Here is a 20271-nt window from a genome sequence, read left to right as displayed (position 1 = left end):
GGTTCCATGAAACAAGACTTAGCAATTTCTATTTGTTTAGTAAGATCTTTTTTATCCTTCTTTTTCAGACATTCATTTGCATAATGTCCTTCTTCTTGGCAATACCAGCACTTACAGTTTTCTTTTTTATTTGGGCAATAGTCACTTTTTTGTCTTTTGTTTTTATTGTTATTTCTTGTTCTAAAATACCTCTTTTTTCTCCAGTTTGGATAGTATTTTCTTTTTCTAAATTGATATTTTCTCTTTCTCTGAAAATTTTTATTAAGCCCATATTTTTGGGGTATCTTTTCATTATCCTGACAGCAGATTCTAATTATATTTGCAAATCTTTTTTGAGTTGCTTCTTGCATACAACGCTCTTTTATTTCCTCTCTTATTGCAGCGGTTGCTCCACCAAAATTATTTTCAATTGTCCCTCTATTTATTTCTCTTATGAATCTTCCCATTATAAATTCATTAGCAGGATATGGAAGTTTTGTTATATACATACTAAGATAATGATTTTTATCTTCTTCTTTTAATTTGTAATAATGTATTCTATATTCACATATATAAGATTCCACATTACATAGATCATATATCTGGATATTAGCTAAATGGTTTTTTGCTTCTTGATATTCTTTACTATAGACTTCTTGTTTATGATCTATAATATTTTTTCCAAAAAATTCTTTATATAGAATCATCATTATATATAATATCTTATCATAAGCTGTTATTTTTGTTGCTAAATCTTCTATTATTTGGTTTTCTATTGATGTCATATAATCTCTTATAGTTCCTTTAGTACTAAACCCTATGTAATTGTAATCTCTTATAATTCCTTTAGTATGAAATCCTATGTAATTCCAAATATCTCTTCCAGACAATTCACTGAGCTTTGGATTAGTAAAAGCTTCTAATAAAAAGGAATTCAACCAATTTTCGAAAATTTCTTTTTCATTCTTTTTACAGTCTAAATCAAGCATTCTTTCTCCTTCCATTTCTTGGATTTTAGGAACATACTTTGATGGTATTTTTGTATATTTTGAATCTTTATTTATAAACCCCTTTTTAAAAGCATAATTATCAAAACCTGTTTTCCATTTATATTGAGATTGGTTATCTTTAGATGTTCCAGCTTCATTTTTTACTTGGAATTGCTGGTTTTTCGTCACTTGAATAATCTAGGATGTGTTCTTCATTTTCTATATTTTCAAAATTTACTAATTCTTCTTCTATTTGAAATCCTTGTTCCATAACATTATTTTCTTGAGCCATTTTTAATTGTTTAAAAAGCATTGTAACTTCTTCTAATTTTTCTTCAATATTCATAATTTTAGTGGTGGTTTTACTTTTAGATCTGTTATGTTGATTATATTTTGAAATTTTTCTTCTTTGGGATTCTCTTTTTCTTTATTTCTTTGAAATTTTATGGATACTAATATTTCTTCAAGCATATCTACTATAGAATTTAATTGTGGGTTAAAAGTATGATAAAGATGTGGGGAATCATTTCCATGATAACATTTCTTAGAAATTCCGTGTGAAAAATAAGTTTTTTTTTTCAGATTTTTGAAGTCCTTCAATAAAACTTATAGTAAAATAAAGATTTTGAAAAAAATCATTTTGTATTGATTTTAAGAATTTGGTGTCATTACAGTTAACATTAGTTAAAATCATTAATTTTTGGTCTATTAATTTTGATAACTTGATTATTTCTTCTCTTAAATCTTCTAATTTACTTTTTTCCATTAGGTGACGCTTTTCTTTGTGAAGAGTTACGGTTTAAAGTGTGACTTTAAAAAGTGTGGTGTAGACAAATCTTTAAATCTATACCAACTTTGATCTGTATACTAAAATTCTCCATGTGTATTGTGTAGTATGTAACGGCGCTGCATTTAACAACTCGTACGGCTGCTTCTACCAACTATTTTTTTTCTTTTATATGAAATGAATTAATTAAGTTTCACATTTTATTAACCAAAAACATATAATAGAAGAATCACATGTCAGTATTTAACTTCGGCACACATGTTTGGCTATTAAATAATGTTGTTAATTAATTATTTATTTATTTAACTATTTTAGTGGGTAATAGCTTCACGAGACAAAGTTGTTAGATTCTATTTGTCTGTGGCAGCCTGGCTTCTCATATAATATATATAATATAATCATCCATAAAGCAAGCCGATTTACCAGTAATTGTTACCTCTTAATTATTATTATTATTATTATTATTATTATTATTATTATTATTATTATTGTTGTTGTTTGCATAAGACTCGCTCCTATTTTCTTCTATTTTTACCCTCTTCATAATTGAATAAAGAGAAAAAAACAAATTGAAAGTATTAGATAGAAGATCAACTCGGGCGTTATATATATTTTCTTTTATTAATTTTAGAGTAAAGTATCGTTTTTATTCCCAATGTTTGGGTAGGTTCTAAAATTATTTCTAATATTTCAATCGTCCTATTTAAGTCTCTAACGTTTTAAAATTGACTCAATGTTATCCTGTCATTAAGAATCCGTTAACATAATTAACGGCATGATAAAATTGAGACGATTTTAAAACGTTAGAGATTTAAATAGGATAAAAATATTGGAAACAAAAATGATACATAGAAATAAATTTTAATTTTATCTTTCAATAATATCAATTTTTTACTATACATAGTATTTAATTATTTTTTAATCATATCTAAGTAAATTACACTTAATCATATTACTTTCATTTTAAATAAATTATTTTTTTATAATTTTACTCTTAAAGATTTTTAGTTATCATAAAATGTTTATAGAATGACTAGTATATAAACTTACAGAAAAAAATATATACAATAAAATATAAATTATACCTTTTGTCTCTAATGTATTAAAATTCTTTAAAATTATAAAAAAATAAATTTATTTAAAATGAAAGTAATGTGATTAAGTGTAATTTATTTAGATGTAATTAAAAACTAATTGAATACTATGTACAGTAAAAAAATTAATATTATTCAAAGATAAAATTAAATTAAAATTTATTTTTATGTATCGTTTTTGTCCTTAACGTTTCAAAATCGTCTCAATTTTGTCCCGCCGTCAATTCTGTTAATGGATCCCTAACGGCAGGACAACATTGAGTCAATTTTAAAATGTTAAGGACTTCAATAGAACGATTAAGGATGTGTTTGGATTTGCCTTGGAGAAGAGAGAAGCGCGTTTGAGTTTTTTGAACGCTTCATCTTTGTGTTTGGCAACATTTTTATCCTCTAAACGCAGAAGTAATTTTCATCTTCAACCCTCTTCAACCCACGTTTACCAAAAACTATAAATTCTAGCTTTTCCGTTTAGCTTTTCACATTGGATTAAAAATTATGTTTTATATACCAATTATGTCCTTCATTATTCATATGTTTGTTTTTTTTATAATATTTTTTCTAATACTCTCTTATGCATATTATTATTTTTTATAAAACTTCTATTTTTTTTGTTTATATGAATTTTTTTACTGTTATTGTTAATTTTTTTTATATGGAATATTTTTTCACTATGATTCTATTAATTCTATTAGAGTACTAAAGAATATTGAGAGTACTAAAAAAAATATTAAAATTTATTTAAATATTTAAAATAAAATTATAAGATAACATAAAATAATTATTTAAATTCATGTCTTTTTCTGTAATTTTTCATTTAAAAGTGATTTTGAATAATGTAATCCAAACAATATTTAGTTTACTATAATCCATTTTGAATAAAAATAGTCAAACATAAACCACGTTAATACTAACTTACTTTTGATCAAAATTAATTCTACAAAATTAATTTTATACAAACTTCAATTTGCAAACGGTAATTCAAACACACACTAAAGCGTTAGAGATAACTTTGAGACTTACCCTAAACGTTAAGAAAAAAATAATACTTTACTCTTAATTTTAAAATTTAATTCAACAAAAACACAAGGAGGAGGTGGGGATAACAACATAAATGGAGCTTTTACTCATAATTGGAATAATAAATTAAATACATAAAATATAATTTGAATAATAAAATTATTTGACCTAATAAAATTTTGATATTATTCATTATTCTGTGATTTAAGGAACCCTTCCAATTCAATTGAAAAATAAAAAACTTTGTTAATAAGAGATTTATTTCTACTTCCATTCTGTTCTTGTATTTTTTTTTTCCTCTTTCCTGGCCAATCCTGATGCTGTAGACTCTGCTTCAATATCTTTTTCTTGGGTTGAAAGAGATGATTCCAAATCCACCCCACTCGTGTCTTCCGCTTTTGCTTGATTTCGAGTCTCTAACTCGAATTCCAATTTTTTTTGATGATCTAAAAACTATTTTTTTTTCTTCCAGTAAATTTTCTATTTTCACTAACATCTTTTTTTATATCTAAATTGAAAAAAAGGAATTCGATTGGTATGATCCACGGGTTATTCGTATATGTCTTAATAAAATCTTCATTCGGTATGGAATGATTTAATATTTCTTTATTTATTAGCATCCAATCTAAATGTTTTCTATGCAGATTTTCTTCCATATCTATAATGTAATCTTTTGCTATATATCTCTTTATAGAGATATCGCTCGTTGGATCAAATCCTTTTTGTTTACATGTTTTGTAATTATAAGAAAGAAATTCTTTTTTATTTGCTTGGAATGATGATTCATATCTAGAAATATATGAGTCTTTCTTATCTTTAATGGATTGATATGAAAAAAGATCATATTCATATTGTGTGTTTTTTTTTAATGAGCCTAATTGTTGGTTTTTGTAAGGAATTGATCTGGTTTTTTCATATGAATCACATTTTTTTAAATCTTTATTTTGAATGACATGACGTTTATGGATTCTATTTCTCCATTTTTGTGGCACTAATCTAGACCATCTTCTCTGAGATAAATCATATTGATAATGACTCTTTAACAACCAATTTGTTCATTGATTCATTAGAGAATTGGGGGGGTTCTTGGATATAAATTGAAAATCAAATATTCTTTGTATTCCAAAAAAATAATCTTTTATTTCATTCTTAAGAAAAGGGGATTTTCGATGATATGCAAAAACATATTTTAACTTATATATGTTAATAACTTGGGTTTCGGATAATTTAAAAAAAACATATGCTTGTGACAATGACGATACGTCACAAAATTTATGGGAATTCGTATTCCTAAGATCATAAGATCTTTTGAGAAGCGAAATAAAGTAAATTAGACTTTTATTTGTTTGATCAGTTCTTTCCACATTTTCTTCATTATTGTAAATGGACTTTTTTTTTGTTTTTGATTCAAGAAAAAGTTGTACATCAATGCTACAAATCAAAATGATACACAGTTTTTTTTTTAAAAATTAAATTGATTTATTTAATATTACAACATCAGAATATTTTGGCTTAAACTGTAATTTTCTACCAGAAAGTGTAGAAGAACAATACAATAGGAGAAAAAGAAAAAAGGCATGCAGTAATGCACTATGGAATAAAAAATAATAAAGGAAACGTTATTAGAGGAGCAAATGCATGTACTATGTATGGTTTCTTAACGCCAATTTGGAATATTTTTACTTTATTGAATTAACCATAAAGCCATTATTAAACCACAAGGTGTGAAAGACTCTTCAACCAAAAAGCAGCATTTTTTTGTGTCTAAAAGAAGCATAAAAAGGATAAACAATAATAAATATATATTTATATATTATAAAAACAAATCGAATATTTATTTCCTAAAATAGAAACGATTAAAATAATTGATTGAGTAACTTATTATTTACTAATCTACTTAAATAAATATAAAAATTTAAATTTCACCAAATTTCACCTTATATAGATTTACTGGCCAACAACAAACAAAAATTCTTAAGGAATAAATTTTTTACTTATGGGATGCGAAAGAAATAGATTCTCTCCAATTTTTTTTGTTATGAAAAAAAATAAAATATAATTTTTTATCTTTAATTTTATAAATAGGACTATAAATAAATGAAAAAAAAATAATAAAAAATAAAATTTTTCATTGAATACTATTCAATTTTTTTTTTATTGTAGAGGATCCACTTCGGGTTGCGGGCGGACTTGAGGGACACCCTTGATGACAAAATATTAAATAAATAAGGTAACCGGTCACCACCAACAAAGAACCGAGTGCACGTGGGCATTTACCGGCAAAGACCGGTTTCCAGACCGGTCAACAACATCATATCGGATCGAATCTCCTCCGATCTAACGGTTCAAATTTAACGCTGCAAACCGGGTTCATTTCAGTTCTTCTATATATGTGCGTCTGTTATATGTTCTCTCTTCCGTTTCTGTCTCAGCTGAATAGAAGCAAGTTTTCACTGCAAGAAGAAAGAAAAAAAGAAAAAAAAACTGTTTTTTAATTATTATTGTTAACTTCTTTTCTCTGCACTTGTTAAAGCTTTGATCTTTGTGTAAATTGGAAGAGAAACACAATTTTGGGTATCTGAGTTTTACGATATGGAGAGAGATTTTTTTGGTTTGAGCTCCAAAAGTGATGCAGGGACTACTATCAAAGACGATGCAGGTAGTTTTTTTTTCTTTTAAATTTTGATTTAGTATTATTATTATTCGTAACTTATAGAAGAATTTGCATTTCTCAGGTCCGTGTTTTTCCTTTTGCAATTGTTATTTGTTGTTGTGAAACTTAAAAAGTTTTTGCATTTGCTTTGAGGCCGAATCTGATTTATTTTCTGTTTTTGGGATATTATTTTGCTTTTCAGAATTCTCTATTCATTGTTTTCGTCCTTCATGTTGCGGGAAAGAATATAATGAAATTTGTGATTTCTTAATTTGTTCTCAATTTATCTGTTGTTATATGGTGATTTCTTAATTTCTTTCATTCGTGGGTTTCATTCATTTGTTTTATTATTATGGATGAGGTTTTGTTTTTTTCTTAATTTCTCAGAAGCTAAAATAGGGAAGAACATGTTAAAAAAGAAACTAATAAATAAATAATAACTGAGATGGGAAAAAACAACAAGGTTTGAGTCTTTGGTTGATATTTTTGTTGTTCCTCTGCTGGATAAAAACAAGAGTTTCTAACTGCCCTTTTTCATAAAGGTAAATGGATTAAGGGTCTATAAATGAAGGAAATGCATTTACTGAGTTATCTTACAACTTCTTATATTGAATAAATTGCATTAATGACGTGATGTATCTATCATGTAGCTGTGGAAGGAGAAATGGTCACTAGAGTACATTTATGGGTCCATATAGTATTTAATGTGAACTAATAATCTTCTTGTGTCAGTGTGTTATGAAGGCTCAAGTAAATAGTGATCACTTTTTTTTATAGGGTTAGGAGAGGTGAGAAATTCTTACATGTTGAGTACATCTGTGTCCTTTTTGATAATTATTATTTTAAGACAGAAATTCAAAGACAACAAGAATATATATAAAGTTATTTGGAGATGAAATTAGATACAAAAATAGACAAGATATCTCCACAAAAATTCCCTGAACATAATTTTATACATGTTTCAACAGTATTTAGAACTACTATTTTTTTTTCTTTTTGATGTTAAAAAAATAGTGGATATTTGTGTAACACTAAGTAATTATTCTGCAGAGTTTATATAAGTAAGAGAAAGGTAGTTATCTTGTTGGTGAATAATAATGCATTCTTCTCTTATTTGGGTGGTAGTTGAAAACGTGGTCTAAGTTGTCTGGTGCTATTTGTTTGGTTGTTTTTTAACTATATTGTAAAATGTGCTACTTCTTTTTCTTGCTTCCATTTCAGCCTTTAGATTCAAGTGCAATATTTAAATGATTTTGACAAGAGATATGTTTTTCTATTAATTATTTTTGATACTGATGTATGAATAGTTTTAAAAGAAATATATTAATTAGACTAGGTTTTTGTCATCCTTTTTTGTTTAATATATAAAACTACTAATTTAATTTAGCATTACTCTCGCTAATATTATATTATTTTATATCTAAGGTTAACATGGGCACACTTGATGCTATTGCTACGTGTCAAATGGCCTTGAGACTTTGATGTTTGTGATTGGCTTGGTGCAATAATGTTTGCATAAATTAATACTTTAGAGAAGGAAGCATTTTAATAAAAATAGCATAGCGACAGCATAAAATATTCCAAGTCAATAAAGCATGATAGCATTTAGTAGAGTATTATATTCTTGTTTCTTTAATATTGGACTAGAGATATAATATAAGAAAAAGAAGGGTCACTGGTTTTTTATTGTGTGGTGCTAACTGCTAAGATTCAGGGACTAGTTAATGTTTTCATACTTTGGTTTCTTAAACTTTCAACTATTTTTAACTGTTTCTTGCCATATGCTACCGACATTACATATGATAGCATGTGATTTAATTATAATATGTGAAGACTACAAGGATTTTTAGCTTCTTATAATGAAAAGTGCTGCCAAAGTTTCTAATGAATAAGTTTATTTGAGTAAAGAGTAATTCTTGGTGTTTCATCTTAGTTTCTGAAGTTGTTCTGACTTCAGATTAGTATTCACTGAAAGAATCTTTCTCCACTATTCCCATATTTTGAGGAATTTAATTGCCATGTATTGTCAGTATAAAAGAGTTTTACATAGACAACTAGTCGTGTATTGTCACATTCGCAAAAGTAACTAATTTTCAAACCTACTACTTCAAAAGCCATTTAAATACATGAATCTGATTAAATGATCGTTTAGAATTTGACACTGTCAGTGTATTCAAATTAGACTCTATTTTGAGTAGATGGAAAATACGGAAAAGTGTTGTCTAGAGACATAGGCATTTTGCCTGTCTTCTTCTCCAAACAAATTTATATTTGCCTGAATATCTTTGAATTTCTGTCCTGATACAGGGTTGAAATATAGGTTGTAGAACATCTTCTCTATCACTGAGGTATCCATGCAATGCATTATAATCATATTTATTCACAGATGCATTTTTGTGTTACTTGTTTCCATTACTCAACCATTTTTTTTTGTCCTTAATTTTGCTGCAGCAGTGAGGGGTTCAGGAATGCAGTGGACATTCTCAAACAAAGTCTCAGCCATTCCTCAGTACTTGTCCTTCAAGACGACTCTGGAAGATCAGAGAAAGACAATTATGGATCCCCTAGCTTCATCTGGATATATGACCATATCAACTAAGGATGCTTATGACACTGACCAGAAACCATTGTTGAGTGTGGTCCAGGTTTGTTTCATCCTCTAATCGAAAACTAGCCTTTATTTCTGATAAAAAAGAATAGTTTCACTTTTAAGTAGAACATTTGAGTGTTTATTATTTACCAAATATTAGCTAACCTCGGGAGAGGACAATGGATATTATATTTCTAGGACTAGAGGGGAGTTAGGTTGAACTTCGCCAAAAATCGAGGAAATGCGTGTAATTCGTCTTTAACTTGTGCATGCTAATAATCCTTTATATGACTAAAGAAAGAAATGAGAACTGTGTGAGAATCTTTTGATGCTGTGTGATTCTTTTTTCGCAACTAAAATCTTACCTTCTTGCCTTGATATATATATATTTTTTAGAGGAATTTGTCCATCGGAAAGCAAGCCGGAAACAACATTGGAATGACAGTGTATCCACCGCTATGTTCTGGTTCACATTTAGCTAGCCAACAACAGGAATCAAGAATATTTTCACTTTCCAACCAAACAAATAAAGTAAGTCCTGTTCTTCAATCTAACCTTGCTACTACTACCGGACATAGCATGGTTGCTTCAGTCATAAAACCACAAGCACTCGGTTCCAAATCAACCAGCACACCTGTATCTGCTCTTCCATCTGCGAGTTCCATTGTTGGAACTACCGAATTAAGGTATTATATAATTTTATTACATCTGAGGAGTTATTGTTTCTTTAATTAGTTTAATTTCTATTTATTGTCAGCGTTCAAGAATTTACATTTACATCCAGTCAAGTGTTTCCATGTAGACAACAAAAGTAGTTTCTTTTTGAGATATTGGATATTTGGATGTCATAGTTAACTGTTTTTTCCTACCTGGCAAAACATGATTAGATATTGAAAGGGTAGTTTGATATTGTTGATCAATATGGAGTGGCACATCTAACATTTCAGAGTTTGTGTTTTCTTCAGGAATTGTTCCAAGTCTTCTGGGACACCTACTCAGCTGACCATTTTCTATGCCGGTTCAGTATGTGTTTATGATGACATATCTCCTGAGAAGGTATGTTAAAATTCCAAGGCTAGCTTTCCATTTCAATTATAGAAATGCTACCGAATTTTCAATGTTTTTCTATTTACCGGATTGTGTGACTAAAATAGTACAAACGAAAATGAAAATCCTATTTCCTGTTTTCACTTTCGCTGTTTCCTTCACTAGTTTTCTGATTGTTATCTTCTGTCAGGCCCAGGCTATCATGTTACTTGCTGGAAATGGCTCTGCTCTAAATCAGAACAACACAGTTTCTACAACTAAATTGCAGCCAGCAATGTCTGTTCCCTCCAAAGATAATGGTTTCATTGTAGGCATGCCAATTCCTCTTCCATCGACTTCTCTCCTCGTTTCTCGTCCTGGAGGAGCGTTGGTGGCAGTAGGACCTTCGACTACCTCTACCAACAATTTGGAATCTCCTAATGTTGTTTCAATAAGATCTGCATCTCAAAAAATGGTTAACACAGGTACATATTTCACCTATTTCACTACCTTTTCTTTTTTCATGTATACCTTCTGCAAGGTAATGTAACACACTATGATTAATAATAAGGTGGTGTTTTTTTTCCCTTCAATATTTATAGTAGGGTTGCCTCAGGCACGCAAAGCATCGTTGGCTCGGTTCTTGGAGAAGCGAAAGGAAAGGTAAATTATCTTATTATCTTACATTATGATCCAAGATATTGTGAATCTGTTTGGTGTCTGTTTTCATTCCATTACAAAATTATGAAAACAGACAACATTGAAAATGAAAACAAAAACTAGACAATCCCTAATAAATTTCTCTTGGAAATGGATTTTCTAAGGATAAAGCTTGCTTTTGTACTTTATGCAGGGTTATGAGCACATCTCCCTACACTTTAAGCAAGAAATCTTCCCCTGAAAGCAGCAATCCTGGATCAGATACTATTAGTCTTTCCATGAACTCCTCCGGTTCCTGTTCGCTACCAGCCATTAACTAATCTCTTACCAAGAGGATGTGTCGAAAAATATACCTTTTGTAATTGTAAGATCCAATTATTTTAATCTCTAGATTAATTTTCTTAGGAAATTAAGATCTCACAATTTGTCGCAGAAACTTGCATCATGCTGTATAATTAGTGTTTGTAGATGTATAACAGTGAATCATATTCAGATTTATCTTGGATTTTAGTGTTCAAATCATATACATTGGCTTCGGCATATTTGGATGTTTGTTTTAAATTTTGCACTGAGTTCATCAAAAACTAAATCAATCTTTATATTGCACCAATTGTTGATCTTCATACATGTTTGGTTGATTAAGAATGAGGCACATTTACATGACAGGAATATATGCCTTACTTTCTTTTGAAATGAATGTACAAACATGGCTTATGGAATAGCATTTGTTCCACAAATTAATGGAAGAAAAGCAGAATAAAAGGGTAGATTTTCTGTTTAGATTCTCTCAACACTTCTAAGAACAGTAAAGCTGAAACACTCAGTAGCTACTTTTCACATTTATCATCATGATAATATATATTTGTTATTATTGTTTCAAATTTTTCAACAAACCATAGGAAAATGGTACATAGAAGTCTAAAACTTTATCGAGAACAAAAAATGTAGACATAGTATATATATGATTGGTTCATCATTTTCTCTCATTCTTGGAGTAAAATCTCAGTACCAAGTAGAAGAAGAACCTGTAAAGAACACCCCAAGCTAGCAGGATCAAGATATCATACCATACATTATCCAACTGAATATCCATTGTCTCCAACACATCCTTCCCAATCAAAATGCAGTTACTGCTGAAATTGTGTTGTTGGCTAAACTTTAAATCTCCCATTGGACCCGGAGACAGATCGGCTAGGTTCCCTGTGTAGCAGTTGTTGTTGTCGAATTCGTTCGTCAGCAATGCTTCAAAAGGGTATTTGATAGCAGAAATGTAATGCAACCACCTCCAATACACTGGTATCTGAGTTCGCTTGAGGAAGAAGCCACATGTCAAGAAGAACAGCGCGGTTGTTGCTATAACAACCGCGTATCCTGTGATGTAACTTGGAACAAGAGCACTCACAAGCATCACATATGCATTGGTGGTTATAAGAGAAGCAAAAAGGATTAGCCAAAAGTACAAGAGTTTGCTTTTAAGATGGAGCAAAAACTTTGTTATGGCTGCGAAAGTTAGTCCCTGGACGGCAAAGAAAGGGAGGTAAACAAGAAGGGAAGAAATGACATAGGATGATGCGCGATAAGCGTTGTGAGAAGTCTCCCTAATGAAGATAAACCTCTCCAGGATGAAGGAAGGGACGGCGTCATTCGAAGAGAAGAAGACTAAGCATACTGCAAAGATGTAGAAGTTGAGGAGCCTATTGATGTCTAAGCAAGTTGTGTGGCTTAGATTCTTGAAGATAGAGGAGAGGACAAGTGCCATGACAGTTAGGACAATCTCTCTGGACAGGAATAGCTCTGGAGTTCGAATAACATTAAGCATTGTCCTCCATGAGAGCACGACTACCTCGCGAAGCCATGGATTTGCATACTTTGATCCATGGCTTGGCTCATCAAGCACTTCTTCTTCAATATCAAATTCTTGATATGAAGTTGCATAGATGTTCATGGATTGGCTAACTAGTGAAGGTGTTTTCGCGCGAGCATAATAAGGATCTTGTTGTTGGCTTGTCATAACACTTCTAGAAGCTGACATAGGTGTCACACCTGGTGTCCTAGCTGGCGTCCAAGAGGGCGCGCGGCGAGGTGTCCCTACCACACCGTGGTAGAGCCAAACAGAGAAATCCTTGGCAGAGAAGTCTTTGTAAAACTGCGAAGCCAACCGGGGATGGACACCACTGGCCATAGTCCTTGGAGTTTGAGCAGTAGTAGCACTTCTCCTCTCAAGAGAATTGTCAAAATTCTGATCATCATCTTCGCCTTCGTCTTCATAATTATAGCCATAGCTGAAGTTTGAGGAATCAGGAACCGATGTTCCGGCCGTGAATCCTTGAGATTTTAGGCTAATCATGTGTTTTGAAGCACCAGCAGGGTTGTTCTTCCTTGTGTAAGCTGTTCTTGGTGTTCTTGGGACAGGTGTTTTGGCGGCTTGATCTGGTTTGAGGCCGTCGCGTTGGTAAAGAACAAGAGGGTCAAGTCCAATGGTGGATTGCTCATATTCTTTGATGACATCTAATAGGTACTCCATGCTGTTCTCTCCATCTGGTACTGTCCTTCCAAATCCAGAAAGGAATGCACCCAGTAAATCTGGTTTTCCCATGTATACAAGCCTTCCCCTGTATTGTTAGTTTCTTCCGTTAAATGTTGATTCCCAAAACAGTCAACTTTATCTTTCTTTCTCTATAAGCTAGAGATATCCACTCTTATGTCTAAATATGTTACAGATAAGTATATATTTTGTCTCATCTCACCCTTAAATTTGATTTTGTTTTAATTTTGTTCTAAAATTTTTTTATTTACATCAAATATATCCTGATAACTAAACTTTCAAGAAGCTTAAGACCAATCCAGCAATAATGCATGAGAACTAGAGCCAATGACAGAACTTTGTGTATGACTTGCTTGTGTTGAAGGTTATCTTGTGAAGTTGTTTCTGTTCGTTCTAAGTTTCTTGAAAATTTTTGAGACAAAATTAAAACAAAATAAAACTTACAAATATTTTTGAATGTATGTATAACAAGTATATTACCTCGCTAAGACCGTGATCTTGTCAAGGAGCATTTGAATTCTAAATGAAGGTTGATGTATGGTCATGAGGACAATGCTACCTCCTCTTGCTATGTCCTTAACCTTTTCAACAACACTGTAGGCACTTGTTGAATCAAGTCCTGAGGTTGGTTCATCAAGGAACAAAAGGGATGGCTTATGAATTATGTCTATGCCAATGGACACCCTTCTTCTCTCCCCTCCTGATACTCCTCTTCTTCCTTCATCACCAATATATGTATGTGTTGCACTCTAGAGACAGAAACTTTCATCAGTAAATCCTAATAATCTAAAGGCTATATACAAATAATAGGCATATCTACCTGCAAGCCAAGTTGATCAAGAAGCTCATAAACCCTCTTCCTCTTTTCCTCCCTTGAAACTGAAGGAGGAAGCCTAACCTCAGCTGCAAACATGAATGTCTCAAAAACTGTCAACATAGGGAACAATTGATCATCTTGCATCACATATGATGAGACCATCTTCATGTAACTTGTAGTCACCTGCATAAATCACATCACATCATATCATATCATAAACATACTCACCAACTAAATAAAGATAAAAAATCTTGTTTGAATTTGTTGGGGACTAAGGTCTTCGACAAAAAGGTTCTTAGAGACTAATTTGAATTATTACTCGTATTTGAAGAAAAAAGTATACTAGTTGAATATTCTTACTGGTTTTCCATCAATTCTAACTGATCCTTCAAGACTCCCTTGAGCAATTCTCCCTGCCAAGGCATCAAGAAAGGTGGATTTTCCAGCACCACTCGGCCCCATGATCGCCATGATTTCGCCTTTGTTGGCCTGGCCGGAGATGTCATGAAGAAGATATGCTTCCTTCTTCATCCAAACCCCATCCTTCTTCTGCTTCTTTATGACACTATAAGAAAGGTTACTAAATTCTAGCCCTGTTCCAGGAACAGAGTTCTGTGGTCTAAGTTGATTATTCAATTTTTTCGCAACTCCTCCTGCTTGATCCATGTCTAATAAACTCTCTAGGTTCTTGTTTGAGCCTAGTTTCTTATTTGGCCTTGATGCCATTCTTGCTGATGAATTATTCAGCAAAGCTCTATGGTTTCTTTTATGTTGACGAGTTTTTTCTAAATGGTTAAAGTGGAGCTATGTGCAAAGGTATTATAGCAGAGGGGGCATGAAGAGTGGACAAAAAATGTGATGGCTAAAGTTAATGCAAATTGATCATATAGTATAATATGGAGTTGGAAACATGGATATATTTTCACATTTTAAGCTGGTTACGCTTTCTTGCTAATTACAATTGTTAAATGATTCTCCTCATACTACGGCCATAATAATCTATCTCGGAATATGAGATGTGAAAAATATTATGCATATACTAAAATCAGTTATCAAAATCAATCATTATATACATGTATAAATATATATATTGTTTAGCTCATTTTTAATATATATTTTATATTCCACATATATTTTATACATTAGTGATTGATTTTGATAGCTGATTTAATATACACTTAGCATACTTGAAATTATAATGATTATTATTGTTAAATCTCATTTAATAATTATTTCAAAAAAATAAGAAATATTAAATTATTCAAAAATGTTATTTATATATCAAAATCAACCACTATATATTTGTATATAAATATATGTATAGTTTAATTCATTTTTAGTGTATATTTTATATTTTTATGTATATTCTATATTGGTGGTTGATTTTTGAGACACTTAACATGACTGTAAATTACTTTACAAAATTTTCCAATAACATCTTTAATTTAAGACAAATATATTTAAGACAAAAATAAACAAATTATATGTATTTTAAGATAAATATATTTAAAATTTAATTTTGTTGCATGTAAAGTATTTTACATAATTATTTAATAGTATTTATTATTTTTTTTGGATGACCACATGATGTTATATAGTTAGATGCATGTATAAAATTATTTTATATTTAAAATGCATTGAAATTAAATTTATATATTTAAAAAAAGACAAATATTATGAGATATTTTTTTTAAAATAAAATTTATCCAATAATTTTCCAAATTATACAACTGATTATTGTGAAACGGGACAAAGACAACTGTTTTTTGGTCTTAGGACACTCATCAAACAAAATTTTAAGGTTTTGTGGTATATATATAGACAACTCTTGATTGTCATATCTACACCAATGTTTGGTTGATTTGGTTAGCCTCTTATCTTATAAATTATTAGAACAAAAATATTATTTATATACAAAAATTAATGATGTATTTATGTATAAATATATATATTATATTAAATTTTTTTAATATGTATTTTTTACAGATGTCTAATTTGATGGTTGATTTTTTTTTATATAACCTAATATAGTTAATATTAGAATAATGTGTGCTATATAAGGTAAAGTTTAGGAGAGTTTAATTATTTAAGTGTAAATTACACTATAAAATATATATTGTTGAACAATTGAAAACGATGTATAAATAGTTGGGTGTGAATAGCTAATGAAAGTGTGGCAGTATATTCTTTACTATATATGCATGAAGATAGAGAGAGAGCATAAGATCTTCAGACGGCACATTAAGTAGGAGGAGTCTCTTTGATGTTGTCGTTAATTCGACATAGGTGGTGCCGAAGAGTGTTATTAATTATTCTTTTGTTCCATCAAGCAATAATAGAGACAACGAACTTTTATTTAATTAACTTTCACTAGAAAATGACGAAGGCAATACATGCATGCTATTGGCATGTATATGCAATGGTATGTAGCATGTTTTAATTAAGAGCCTCATAATGGAATTATTTGCTAGCTAGCTTTGTTGCATGAGACACGAGAAGGCAACAACTTCAAATTTCAATTTTGTCAAATCTTGACTTAGCTTGTGCTTGATTCTCTTGAATGGTCTCTATGGATCACGTTATTTTTGCAACTTTATAAAGATTATTTAGGTTTAACTGTTCTATTACTCCTTATAATTTTATTAAATTTATAATTAAATTTTTTTATATTTTTTTAAATAGAATTTTTATAATATTTTTAATTTCAAAAATTAGATCCTTGTCAATATAAAAAATATTAGAATAATTAATAAAATATTTTTTTTAAATTAAAGATAATTCAAAAATAAAAATCTAATTAAATTTTTTTACCATAATTTTTTAGAAAGAATATTTTATTAAACATCTTAATTGACGCTTTGATGGAAATCACGGATTACATGAGAGCATTTAGAAATCAGTAACTCTAATATTTTAATTAGAAAAAATATTAGGAGACCAACAATTTTAATGGAAAAATAGAAGAAAGTCACTATAATCTTTATCTTTTATAAGAGAAAGGGTTCAAATATAAATAAATAAATTCATAATCAAGGGTAGATGAAGCGTCAAACAATACAAAATTCGTGTGGGAGGAAAAAAAATGTAATTAATGGCTAATAATAAAAGCATCCAACTATTAAGCACATCTATATATAGAAAAAAAAGATGAGTGGTTGAATTTAGTCTTCAAAAACAGACTTAAAAATAGAAAGTTCATCTAATTATAAACCAAGTTCCGCCACAATGATGCACTAGGAGAATTGAGAGGAAAACCAAAAACCATTCATTTCCTTTGTTTTGTGTGTTCTTCTTCTTGCTCTTTAATTTTTTAAAGAAAAAGAAGAAGAACATAACCATCAATAATAATATGGCTTCCAAGGTTATGTTCTCATTCTTCCTCATATTCTCTTCAATAGTTCATCAAGGAATCTCTCAAAGCCTTGAAGAACTTCTTGGAGGACTTGGAAAAAATATGGGAGTGGTGAAAGAAGCACAATGCATGCAAAAGCTAGTGGCTTGTAATAAATACCTGAAGGACCAAAGTAATGTTCCTGAAGAATGTTGTGGACCTTTGAGGGAAATTGCAACATCAAATGACCAAGAATGTTTGTGCGCTTTCTTCAACAACCAACAGATGCTTGATTCCATGCAAATCTCTAGGGATGATGCCATGAAGCTTCCTAATGCTTGCTCTGTCCCTGTTGAGATTTCTACATGCAACAATGGTAATTATTATTATTATTATTATTATTATTATTATTATTATTATAGATTTTTTTTATGTGTGTCGACGTGTGTGCAATTTTTAAATGGTTACATTTTATGTGGTTACAAATTAGTTAAATGTTCTAGTAATTTAAAATGACCAAAATTTTTAAATTTAGTTAGATTAAAAAGTTGTACTTGTGTATTTTTATAAGTATTTGACAACAATTTTTTAGTAGAGTAATTAATCACAAAAATAATTTTTTTTTATAAAAGAATGAAATTTTTGTAGTAGAGTAATAAATATTTTTTTAAATCAAATAATCATTTTTTTCATGAATATAAGAAGCTAGGAACCAATCAGATATCTATTTTTTGTACTTTTATTTGTATTTTAATTACAAATATATATAAATTTAGTTGATTATATTATTTATAAAATTTTATTATAAATTTGAATTTAGATTGATTTTATTTTTATTTAAAGTTCCATTATAAATATGAATTCAATTATTATTTAAAGTGTGATTATAAATATAAATTTGTAATTATTTTATTTTTTTAATAATACGGGTGGTTCTTCATTTTTAAATTAATATAAAATGATTGTTTTCCAATATCACAAGTTGCACAACTTAATGCAATATCTTCTTGTTTCACATTAAAATAGGAATATTGATTGTTGTTATAATTTTTTTTCCTTTTATTTTCATAGTAACATTTTCATTATTATATCTTTTTTCTTGGTTTAGAAATTTAACAACCGAGAAATTACATTTTCCATTGAAAGATCCATAATCAAATTAAGAGAACAAAACCATTATAGCTATAAATCTACTAATAAACAAATTAAAACAAATAAATGAACATTTTATAGTTCGTGAAATTGTTCCCTATTATATTTTTCTCGCTTTTACCCAATCAATATATACGTTCTATAATGTTCACCGAATCGTGTACTTGTGTTGAGCATTCGCAAAATCTTGAATTAATAACATAATGTCTATAATTTGTATTCTTCAAATTTTGTTCACTTAATGGATGGCTTGGTTTTAACCTTCAATTTACGTTGTTTTGTTTTCATTGCAGTACAAAGCCCACCAGTATCAGGTAAATCATCAACCAATACTATTGTGTTTGAAACATTGAAATTTTCATGTCTAAAAAAAAGCATTGAATTTTAAAATATTTGTGAACAAGTTAAATAAAATTTAAGCAGTTTTAAAGTAATTTATATATGACAAATATATTTATTTGAAGTTAATTTTTAAAATTATTTCTAAAAAAATAGAAAAAATATCATCCTTTTAGATTTGAAAACAACTAAATTTTAATTTAGTTCCTAACCCTTAAAACATTTTTTTTCACAAACATTTTCTATCATTCTATTTAAATTTTTGGTTGAAACTAATTTTTTTTTCAAAAATATTGTTTTTCCATTATTATTGCCTTCTTATTTCTTTTATTCTTCTGTTATTTTCATTTTCAAAATATTAGAAGCACCATCACTATAATCACTCTAATTACGATATTTGTGTTACCTAAAAAAAATCATAATAGAAAAAGTGTATTTAAAAAAAAATTGGCTAAAAAACTAAAATAGGACGAAATAAATATGTTTAGAAATAAAACATGTCGATTCAAATGTTAAAAACAGAACTAAGAGTTAAACTAGACATTAGAACTATAAGAGTACTTTACTGATACAAATACAAAGCGATAATATATCTATATTTTTTAATAATGCATAGTAGTGAATAAATTTATCCAATAATAAATTAATTTATTATTAATTTCAAATCAATTAGTTTGTTAATTTTACATTTATCTGAGACTCATTGATATACATGTGTAATAACAAAATTCAAACTACATTTGCTGGTTTCAGATATAAATCTAGACCCTAAAATGTTTGGTCCCCCTGCTGAATCATCAAGTGCAACAGGACTTATTCGTTTTGGTGTTCCAAGTTTTTTTGCTTTGTTGGCTGCTGCTCTATTTTAGATTAATAGTCCAACAAAATTCATGTATATGAATCTTTGTTTATTTGATGCTGAAATTTTTTTTTATTATTGTTTTTGGGATGGGGGGGGCTTGCTTGATGAGATTATATTATGAGATTTCATGTGATCAATTGCAACCAAAACGCATGTACTTAGAGCTATCATAGAGCAATTCAATGATTCTTTAATTCTTTAATCATTTTGCCATATTACAGTATCTTCATCAATGTATTAACATTTTTTTTGAGACAACGAAAGCAGAATAGATTCTGCAGAATTGGAATAAGATAGTATTCTTGAATATAAATTCTATAACAATCTGAATAGAATATTGAGCATTCGCAAAATCTTGCATTAATTAAGAAAATGGCCAAAAATCTTGAGATAACTGAACCATAAATACCTTGACTCGATGTTGCTTAGG

At 29.3% G+C, this 20271-nt stretch overlaps 3 protein-coding genes across 3 annotated transcripts; 2 read left to right on the top strand and 1 right to left on the bottom strand.

Annotated features, from left to right (window-relative positions):
* Positions 1-6326: 6326 nt before the first annotated feature.
* LOC107490622 (protein TIFY 6B) lies at positions 6327-11201 on the top strand (the record flags this gene model as incomplete). The annotated part of the gene is given in 7 exon segments (XM_016111412.3): positions 6327-6525; positions 8971-9164; positions 9506-9795; positions 10075-10165; positions 10347-10620; positions 10738-10798; positions 10989-11201. Coding segments are annotated over 7 exon segments (1104 nt in total). The 3' UTR covers positions 11116-11201.
* A 154-nt stretch (positions 11202-11355) lies between these two features.
* LOC107490615 (ABC transporter G family member STR) lies at positions 11356-15061 on the bottom strand. Its single transcript, XM_016111399.3, has 4 exons — positions 14518-15061; positions 14161-14340; positions 13821-14089; positions 11356-13407 (listed from the first exon to the last, which is right to left on the bottom strand). The coding sequence occupies exons 1-4, from the start codon at positions 14881-14883 to the stop codon at positions 11769-11771; spliced, it is 2454 nt and encodes an 817-aa protein (XP_015966885.1). The 5' UTR covers positions 14884-15061; the 3' UTR covers positions 11356-11768.
* Positions 15062-17506: 2445 nt separating this feature from the next.
* On the top strand, positions 17507-19848 carry LOC107490624 (non-specific lipid transfer protein GPI-anchored 9-like). Its single transcript, XM_016111418.3, has 3 exons — positions 17507-17864; positions 18934-18954; positions 19733-19848. The coding sequence occupies exons 1-3, from the start codon at positions 17507-17509 to the stop codon at positions 19846-19848; spliced, it is 495 nt and encodes a 164-aa protein (XP_015966904.1).
* Positions 19849-20271: the final 423 nt, after the last annotated feature.

This window comes from Arachis duranensis, chromosome 5 (assembly GCF_000817695.3).
Source record: "Arachis duranensis cultivar V14167 chromosome 5, aradu.V14167.gnm2.J7QH, whole genome shotgun sequence".
NCBI classification, from domain to species: Eukaryota; Viridiplantae; Streptophyta; class Magnoliopsida; order Fabales; family Fabaceae; genus Arachis; species Arachis duranensis.
This window is presented reverse-complemented; position numbering and strand designations above follow the sequence as displayed.

Coding starts and splice junctions, on each gene's coding strand:
- LOC107490615 (XM_016111399.3), bottom strand. CDS start 14,883: ATGGCATCAAGGCCAAATAAGAAACTAGGCTCAAACAAGAACCTAGAG. Junction 14,341..14,517: donor TTAGAATTGATGGAAAACCA/GTAAGAATATTC, acceptor TGATTTATGCAG/GTGACTACAAGTTACATGAA. Junction 14,090..14,160: donor TTGATCAACTTGGCTTGCAG/GTAGATATGCCT, acceptor TTCTGTCTCTAG/AGTGCAACACATACATATAT.
- LOC107490624 (XM_016111418.3), top strand. CDS start 17,507: ATGGCTTCCAAGGTTATGTTCTCATTCTTCCTCATATTCTCTTCAATA. Junction 17,865..18,933: donor GATTTCTACATGCAACAATG/GTAATTATTATT, acceptor TTTTCATTGCAG/TACAAAGCCCACCAGTATCA. Junction 18,955..19,732: donor ACAAAGCCCACCAGTATCAG/GTAAATCATCAA, acceptor TGCTGGTTTCAG/ATATAAATCTAGACCCTAAA.